The 9,788-nt window shown below is 48.2% G+C and overlaps 1 protein-coding gene across 1 annotated transcript; it reads left to right on the top strand.

Moving 5' to 3' along the window:
* LOC118940040 (uncharacterized) lies at window positions 1–9,238 on the top strand. The gene is made up of 4 exons (XM_036948183.2): window positions 1–3,470; window positions 5,632–6,651; window positions 6,771–6,872; window positions 6,999–9,238. Exons 2-4 carry the CDS (start codon window positions 5,676–5,678, stop codon window positions 8,897–8,899), a joined length of 2,979 nt encoding a protein of 992 aa, XP_036804078.2. The 5' UTR covers window positions 1–3,470; window positions 5,632–5,675; the 3' UTR covers window positions 8,900–9,238.
* Window positions 9,239–9,788: the final 550 nt, after the last annotated feature.

Raw genomic sequence — 9,788 nt, 5'->3', positions numbered from 1 at the left:
CCCCCAGGGCTGACCTTTGGCATAGGGGTTCTGGAGCAGACCGATAAGGTTCGCAGGGACCGGGAGACCCTGAGACAGTCCACCCACCAGCACCCGAACAACGGTGGGGTCCCTCTCCTGCCGCATGCCTCATGCTGAGGAACGACAGCGGTGGCACAGTGTGCGGTGGAACAACAACCTGTCAACCATCACTGCCAAAGGGACGTGCCTGGGGGACCCAGGGGGGACTCTGGGCGCCAGAGGAAAGGCGAGCCCCAGCAGGACCCCTGACATACCCTTCCCCGGCCTCGGCCGCTTCTCCTGGTCACAAAGGGCAAAGTGGGAGGAGTGTGTAGAGTCCCCATGGGTGTTGTCCACAATGCTTGAGGGGTACCAACTCCAATTCCGGTGCCGGACCCGGTCCTTCAGGGTTCTTCGTGTCACCACGGTGGTCGACCCCCTGAAGAAAGCCCTCCGGCTGGAGATCTCCTCACTCATGGACAAGGGTACCATCCACAGGATCGAGAGTTCAGAACATCTAGGTGAGTTCTCCTCCACTTATTTTGTGGTGCCAAAAAGAGATGTAGGGTTTTGACCGATTCTGGACCTCCGCAACCTCAATATGTACTTAAAGGTACTGAGGTTCCACATGCTGTCCCCAGCCCGCGTGTTGCAGGCCATGTCCAGGGACCAGTGGTTTGTGATGCTGAGGGATGCGTATTTCCATGTTCCTGTTCACCCAGCTCATTGGCAGTACCTGCGATTCGCTTTCGAAGAGAGGGCTTACGAATTCATGATTCTTTCCTTCGGCCTCTCCTTGGCATCCCGCACTTTCACAAAGTGGCACCTCTCACGTCCCGAGGGTTGTTGATCCTCAATTACCTGGACGATTGGCTGATTAGTGCCCCAACCAGGACCCAGGTCCTGTCAGACAGAGACATGCTCCTGACCCACGTCGGTGGGCTGGCATTACTGTAAACGACAAGAAGAGTCATCTGACGCCAACCCAGAGGGTGGCCTTCATTGGCATGGAACTGGACTAAGTTCTCATGAGAGCACAACTGCCCACCAGAAGGGTTCAGGCGATCTTATCTTGCCTCAACCTGCCAACACCTGTTGATTCCCCTGGGCCTGCTCCATCTCTGGCCTCTTCAACGGTGGTTCAACTTCCACCCACTGCACCCGAAGCACCACCGTCTCTGCCAGCTGCGGGTGACTGCACAGTGCCTCCTGGCATTGTTGAGGTGGCGCTGTCACTCCTTTCTCTCAGGTGGGGTGGAGATGCTGAGGATGTGCCACCGGGAGCTGGTCAGCACAGACGCCTCCCAAGGGCAGGTCGGCCAGCGGCTGTTGGCTACCCCCTTGGAGCGGAAGGCACATCAATACATTAGAGCTCTGAGCTATACTACTGGCCCTGCAGTCTTTCCTTCCACATCTGAAGGGAAGACATGTCCTGGTGAGAACGGACAACACCACAGTGGTGGCTTACATCAACCATCAGGGTGGACTGCGGTCGCACCACCTCCATGTTATGTTATTGGAGCTCCTTCTCTGGGCTCAGGGATGTCTAGTGTCTCTACGTGTAGCACACATACCTGGCATCCTGGATGTGGCAGCGGATATGCTCTCAAAGGAGGGCCCGCCACCTTCGGACTGGAGCCTACATCCCCAGGTGGTGCAGCACCTGTGGGACAAGTTTGGGAGGGCGCAGGTGGACCTGTTTGCCTCCCTGGACAATGTGCACTGCCCCCTGTGGTACTCCATGTCGGAGCCACCAGGGCCTCTGGGCTTGGATGCTCTGGCTCACGATTGGCCAGGGCTGGATCTTTACGCATTCCCCCCTTTTCCCCTGATCCAGGCTATGCTGGACAGGACCAGGTTGGCAGAGCATCGTCTGCTTCTGGTGGCCCCATACTGGCCCAGACAACCCTGGTTCAGCCTTCTCCTGTCGCTGTTGTCTGGGACACCTTGGCAACTTCCCCTGAGACCGGACCTGCTGTCTCAGGCCGGGGGAACTCTGTGGCATCCGAGGCCGCACCGCCTCAGTCAATGGTCCATGTTAGGACTACAGGAGGGTGTAATGAACACCATGCAGAGCGCAAGGGCGCTGGCTACAACTGTGGTATAGTTGCGCTGGCGGTTGTTCTGCTCTTGGTGCACTGGTATTTGGTTGTGCCCCAGTCATGTGGGGTGTAATATGTCCTCTAATACCTGCAGTCTCGCTTGGAAGAGGACTTGACAGCCTCTACACTGAGATAGTATTTGGCCACTATATCTGCCTGCCATGTAGGGTGGATGGACAGGCCAGTGGGGCGCCATCCCTTGGTCTCCAGGTTTATGAAGGGGGTTCGTCGCCTAGTGAAACCAATATATTGGAGTGATCCAAATAGCTCACATAACCTTCAGTCTTTCTTTCCTGTGGCTGTGCTCATGAGAGCCAGTTTCATCATAGCGCTTGATAGTTTTTGTGACTGCACTTAAAGAAACTTGAAAAGTTCTTGAAATTTTCCAGATTGACTGACCTTCATGTCTTAAAGTAATGATGGACTGTCATTTTTCTTTACTTATTTATGGACTTGGTCTTTTACCAAATAGGGCTATCTTTTGTATACCACCCATTCCTTGTCACAACACAACTGATTGGCTCAAAAGCATTAAGAAGAAAATAAATTCCACAACTTAACTTTCAACAAGGCACATCTGTTAATTGAAATGCATTCCAGGTGACTACCTCATAATGCTGGTTGAGAGAATGCCAAGAGTGTGCAAAGCTGTCATCAAAGCAAAGGATGGCTACTTTAAACAATCTCAAATATAAAATATATTTTGATTTAACACTTTTTTTAGTTACTACATGATTCCATATGTGTTATTTCATAGTTTTGATGTCTTCACTATTATTCTACAATGTCGAAAATAGTAAAAATAAAGAAAAACCCTGGAATGAGTAGGCATGTCCAAACTTTTGTCTGGTACTGTACATACAAACATTCTCAAACACACCTAGACATTAGTGGAAAACTCTACACTCTTATAACCACCCCAACTCGGTATTACACTCTTATGAGTATTTTCTCATATTTACATATACTGTGAAATAAACTCTGTATACATCCGTCTTCTGCTTACATTATCCCAAACCATCCCACTACACTGAAATACAGTAAATAATACACAAATATAACTAACCTTATTTCTCTATACATTTATGCACCTGTGTCTGTGTGTGTTTTGTTCTCTACTGTCCTCGTGCACTGCTGGTAGCTTTGTGTCAATCTAATGATCTTAATGTAATCCTTGACTAATGAGATTACAGAACACAGCTGTGATATTGTATAGGAGCAAGAGACTCTGAGCATCACTCTAACAAATCCAAACAGGACAACTACAAATGGCTACACTTGACCCATGAGACCAACAGGAGAAAAGGGAAAGCCAGTATGCTACCCAACAACACAACAAATGTGAAGCAGAGGTCTAAAGAATCACAGGTAGGCTTTAAAAGGATTGTCTTTTTTTTATTGCTTTTGAGGGAAATTCAATTGGTACATTAAAGCATCTGTTACTGTGCCTCAAAGTTAGTGAAAGAGGCCTAGATGTTCTCAGAGAACAGAACAGGCATACCATGCATTGAGGTAGAGATGCTGCAAGTGCAGAGAGGAAAAGAGTGTGTGATGTACCATTAATCGTTACAACTGTGTTGATCTACGAAATGTGCGCCATTTGTGCGTCCCTTTGATATTTTAAGTAGAAATTGTGCACCATTGCATTTTAATTCAATTAACTTCCCTTTAATATAGACCACATGGACAATTCAATACATCTTAAATATGACTAAAGACTTGCTAAAGTGCCAAAATTCAGCATTTTGTCATGGCCTTCCATGCACCCTCTCTGACTTCTAGGAAGATTTTAACATACTTAACCTGAAAATGTATCGAAGTTTTCACCATCATTGTAAAGCCCTAGTTATTTTGTTACTTTCACAAAGTTCTTTCTTAAGATAATGATTTATTTCATGTGATTAGTGATTCATTTACGCCTGTCCCTCATTTCAAGGTCAACCCTGTTACGTGACATGACCTCTCATTTTAATACGGTGAAACTATTCCTTTTTATTATTTTTCAAAATGAACGTTGAACATCTAGTAGTCAAGTCATAATGTAAAAGCAGGTCAGGTGGTTTTAGTCTCTCTGGCCATTTTCTGGTGTTTTGTAACACTGAGTGGGAGCAGCATAAGACATCAACCCTGCTACCCATAGATAGGCTAGAAATGTTGTAACTTTTATTTGTATTTTTGTAAGCTTGCATTCAATTGCCCCTCCCTGTTGCACACAACAAGCTTCCATTCCCCTTGTCACGAGGGGATTTATGGCTTATTTAAGAATTTGTCAACCCTGTTACGGTCAACCCTAATACGGTCTACCCTGTTACGGTCCACCCTATTATGGTCTACCCTGTTACGGTCAACCCTGTTACTTCATTTGGCACTTAATAGGCACTTACTATACTACTTACTACTTACTTATTTTATTTAACCTTTTGAAACGGGAAAAACGTTTTTTTTAATGAGGTTGAACATGCGCTCTTTATGACAGAACGTTAGAATTAGGTGAAATCGATGTGTTTTTTTTATAGCAAGTTACACTTCTCAAAACATTTGTGAAATGACCCAACTGTGTAAGTTTAGCTAAATTTTGTCAACTCAAAGGGCACGTTTTTCAACTTTAATTTGATGACCGCTGAACTAATAGTAAATTATGTGACGATATGTAAGACAGGAGGATATTAGTATTGTGTGTGTCTGTTGAGAGATGCACAGTCTGCATATGCCTCATATAAATCCCAGTGAAATTAGGCATCATATTTTTATGATGGTGTCAGATTGCACTAAGGAAACACTAATATTGTGCACCAAACACTTCCTCCCTGTGCAATAACTTGGGGAGAAGGTTAAGCAAAAAACAAATAAGGATGTGACAAAAAGGACACACCTGCAAACCTTCAGCAGATCAGACTACTTGCAGCTGTAGGCACATGTAACAGTATAGCTTCCGTCCCTCTCCTCACCCCTACCTGGGCTCGAACCAGGGACCATCTGCACACATCAACAACTGCGTCCCACGAAGCATCGTTATTCATTGCGCCGCAAAAGCAGTGGCCCTTGTAGAGCAAGGGGAATAACTACTTCAAGGTCTCAGAGCGAGTGATGCCACGCTATTAGCGCGCACCACCGCTAACTAGCTAGCCATTTCACATCGGTTACACACACACACAACACACACACACACACAGGATTACCGAGGGGATTTATTGGTTCTTAATGGATTGGAAGTGCAGATTAATAATCAGGAGGGAAGCTGTTTTACACTTTACCCTTAGCTTACCTTTACAAGCTGCTACTTAACAGCCCTGCTGCTCACCCTGACAAACGTCATGCTACTAACCCCTTTACCTGCAAATTTCCCTGGAAAACCGCATTACCTAAGCATGAACAACAACTCCCAGACTCATAGTCAGTGTGTCACAGATAGTGAATGTTATCCATTATAGTTACTTTGTCCAAATGGAGTGCTATGCCTGTCTGCCTGCTGCTATGTCCTATAGCTTCTAGCCACCTCACTTACATTTTCCTTTCTGTTGTTCTGCAGGTCTTCTATAAGGTATGATTGCTGCTTCAAAGTTACATTGAGCAATGGTGTGGCTCTTATCTCTCTCCTTGGTGCTGGCCACACTGTTTCACTGTTCACCTGGAAACATTATCAGGGCCACCTCCACCTCACCCTCATCCATCAACTCTGACCATGTCCCACTCCCTTTATTCTCTAACTCCCTCAGCACCACCTCCAACATGGGTACAACAACCCCCAAGCTTACCACAACACAACAGACAGGGACAGACATCCTTCTGCCCGCCAGCGGTATGCAGGTGCCAGAAAACAGGATGACAAGTATGGAGGACTTAGATGGGGCATTGGTTGGCACATCATATGGCAGTGATGAGTCTATGGATGATAGTGGACTTGGGGACACAGATATAATAGAAAGTCAACAAGAGACAACTGCCAGCACACTTGTTATCAATTCTGCGCCTGGAAATGAGGAGAAGAAAGCGAAGGAACTTGAAATGCATTCCTCCATCCCTACTTCTCTCTACCCCCCTCCCACGCCCCAAAAACAGACCCAAGACAGCGTCAGCACAGCAGGACCAGCTGGCTTACAAACGTCAGAGGATGTGCGTTCACCGGCCAAAAGCCCACTGACCAAGCTTACACTTAGAGCTACGTCTAAATTATCTTTGCCACCCATAGGGGACGATGACAGTGGACTCAATCTGGAACCTGCGTATTCTATTGTAGAGATCTCAAAACAATCGGAGCCAACTGTCAACTCGACATCAGAAATAAACAATTCTCCAAACCCATTAACTCATCACAGCTCCCACCAATCCCCTAAAGACACAATTACAGAGGCCACTCTCGAAGAAGAAGAAGGGCTTGGAGCACTGGAGGAGAATGAGGAAGAAGATGTGGTTGTGTTAAAATACATTTTTGTGATTGACTCAGCGGTTCCCATAAGCAGAGACACTCGGGGAAAACTGTCCCACTCCTCCACCCTGTCATCAGCCAATCCCAAACAAGCACCCATTGTGACAGGACAGTTTCAAAAAGGTAAGAGTGGCACAAGAGTTGACTATTTTCTAATTCTGTTTATATTTCTAATTACTCACAAAATATCCAAGTGTTTCCTCTGCTATAAGTTCTATGTGTATGATTATTTTTATTTTCAGAAAAGGAACAAACTCAATCCTTTCCTGACATACGATCAACTGAGTTGCCGGCACAATCGTCACCTGACGTGAAACACATAATCCATCAACATGAAGAAAACAGTAAATGGCCCTTTTTTTTGTTGTTCTAAGTCGGGCAATTTCTCTTTCTCTTAATATGCTTTCTATATTACTTGATGAGATTATAAACTATTCTATTTTTCTCACACACCTTCCTCACTTTCTCAGCTAAGGGTCAACTCTGGCCTGCGCCCTCTGTCCTCTACGGTGTGTTTGGTCCCGTAACACATCAGAACCTGAATGGAGGCCCCTGTGTGCTGGGTCTTGGCAGCTGCGTGTTCCCTACTGGCACCAACGGCACTCTCCTTCTTTGGGAGGACCTGAGCCGCACACTGGCCTTCGCCTGGGAACTCCACGTCTATGGCTCTGCTGGACTCTTCCTGCTGCTGTCCTGTGTGGCTGTGTTGGGAATGGTTGGACGGTCTAATATGCTTCACCCCCTCTGTGATGTACTAACCCTGGCCAATAGGCTGTTGCTGCTGACCGGGGCTCTGCGTGCTGTCCTCCTCCTCACTGACCCGTATGGCACACGCCGGATCCTGTCTCGGCCGGTCCTCACTGCCCTCTATAATCTGCCTCTGCTGCTGCTGCTGTGGGCACAGGTTGCGCTGGCGATGATTCTGCTGTCCCCAACGATGCAGCGCCCTCGTGTAGTGGGAAGTCTGGCAGTCTTACACTGTACCCTGCTGCTGGCAGCCGACCTGCTCTCCCCAACACTGTCCCATGCCTTTCCTTTGGTTCTACAGAGCCTCTCTCTCTGCTGGGGCCTGACTCTCTGCCTGGGCATTCTCACTCAGTCACTCTCCCACCTGCAGCCCTTCTCCAAGACTCCCATACACCAGTGGGGGGCCCCTCAGAGGATTGAGGAGCGGGCAAGACGCGTGACGGCAGTGTGTGCCCTCCTGGGGGTGCTGTGCTCCGGCCTGCAGATCTACAGCCTGCTTTGGCTCTATGGGCTGCTGGGGGACTGGAGGCGCTTTGGCTGGGGCTGGTGGCTGGGGCAGTTCTGGGCACGGGTGCTGGAACTGTTCTGGGGCTTCTCTATGCTGGTGCTGGGCTCCTGGGTGTTCTGGACCCCTCGGAGGAGCCGTGCCAGGAGCGACCATGGCCAAGGGATGCCAGAGAGATCATCGTTTTGGAAAATCCTGCGGATAGGGCCTTTCAGGAGTTTTGAGAAAAACTGGGCAGAGCTCATACCGAAAAACTGGGCGGGGCAGCATCACTCGGGAGCAGACAGTGACTCCATACGTGTCTATGACAATCCCCCCACCACACACAGCTTGAGGGACACCATGTCACCATCTCATCACAAGGGTGGAGAACCCACTACCAGCAGCAGCAGTGATACCCACCTACTGTGGCAGCGGGTGGGTGAGCGCGAGTGCATCCTCTCCCTCATAGAGTTTGACATGCTCCCTCAGTCGCCGATCAACCTCAGCCGCAGCATTGACAATGCGCTCCACCATGACAATGGACACCTGCTAGGGGTAGGCAGCCTCTTCACAGCCCCACCTTCTTCCACCTGGACCCACCAAGCTGGTGCTGACACTGTCACCTCACTGGCGGACAGTGAGATCACGCCACCCTCTCTCACCTCTTCCACCTCTCCCACCTCTAATGTTGGCTGTAGGTGGGAGGTGGAGGCTGGCTCCAGGCCTGCAACTTCTGATCATTTCAGAGCCAACGGGCAGGCACTGCCTGAGGCAGAGCCTAAGTTAGAGCCACAGCTACAGCCACACCCACAGCCGCAGCTACAGCCGGACCTACAGCCGCAGGTACAGCCGGACCCACAGCCTCAGCTACAGCCGGACCCACAGCCTCAGCTACAGCCGGACCCACAGCCTCAGCTACAGCCGGACCCACAGCCTCAGCTACAGCCAGACCCACAGCCGCAGCTACAGCCGGACCCACAGCCGCAGCTACAGCCGGACCCCCAGCCACAGCTACAGCCGGACCCCCAGCCACAGCTACAGCCGGACCCCCAGCCACAGCCTCTGGAGGCTTCTGATAACCAGATCCTTCAGCCATCTCCAAACCCTGAAACACCAGGAGGATGTTCCAGACAATGATATATACATTTATATTGTTCCAAACAAGGTGAAGAAGCCAGGGTTCCTTCAGGAGGATGACTGATCCAGTGTGGGCTGCAGTGATGTCACGGTCAGCTCATAGATCTGTAACATCGTCATCATCACCTCATCCAAATGCCCATGTCACTTCATATCAGTACAAAAGGACTTGAGTGGTTCCACAGTGAACACTTGGCCAGGGAACAGCACCACTCATCAGAAGTTTAATAAAGTCATATATAAGATATAAACATATTCAGTGTTGTTTATCAGCTCTCTATGTTAAATTCACTTACTGTACTTTAACTCGATGTTCTCTTAATAAATATTTCAGTTAAAGAAGTCTACTTATTACTCTTTTTTTGTATTATAAAGTTATTGTGAAGTTGTGATATTTTTACCATCTCATTATGAATTTCAGTAAAAGAGTACGATTAAGATCACTGTATTGGTCAATTGCACACAAAGGCCAACCCAAAATTTGATTTCTGCTTTTAACCCAACCCCTACGAAGGAAACACATACTGTACAGGTTTTGGAGAGGTGCGGGGTCTGCCACACTGGGCTCCAACATCAATTAGGAAAGCGGTTTAAAGGTGGGGCAACTTCTAGCAGAGCCCTCAGTCTGTTCATACAAACTAGCTTAATTACACCGAATTTTGTGTGCGCCAGCATGTGAAAAACGATGACAAGTGGGATGTCGTGGAGACCTTTATTGTACTCTATGGTGACAGCGACACTGAGCTCTGTTGTAAGCCGGACCCACAAGACTCAAGCATTCCCGTGCCAAAAGATGCCAAAATTGAATGTCAATTTAATGCACATTGGTAATAAAGTCCAACTGAGAAGTGTAGGCCTTGATAGCACCAACGATGAATCGGCCGAATCT

Source organism: Oncorhynchus mykiss, chromosome 17 (assembly GCF_057628025.1).
Source record: "Oncorhynchus mykiss isolate SJ-2025 chromosome 17, ASM5762802v1, whole genome shotgun sequence".
Lineage (NCBI taxonomy): Eukaryota > Metazoa > Chordata > Actinopteri > Salmoniformes > Salmonidae > Oncorhynchus > Oncorhynchus mykiss.
This window is presented reverse-complemented; position numbering and strand designations above follow the sequence as displayed.

Coding starts and splice junctions, on each gene's coding strand:
- LOC118940040 (XM_036948183.2), top strand. CDS start 5,676: ATGGTGTGGCTCTTATCTCTCTCCTTGGTGCTGGCCACACTGTTTCAC. Junction 6,652..6,770: donor GACAGGACAGTTTCAAAAAG/GTAAGAGTGGCA, acceptor TTTTATTTTCAG/AAAAGGAACAAACTCAATCC. Junction 6,873..6,998: donor CCATCAACATGAAGAAAACA/GTAAATGGCCCT, acceptor TCACTTTCTCAG/CTAAGGGTCAACTCTGGCCT.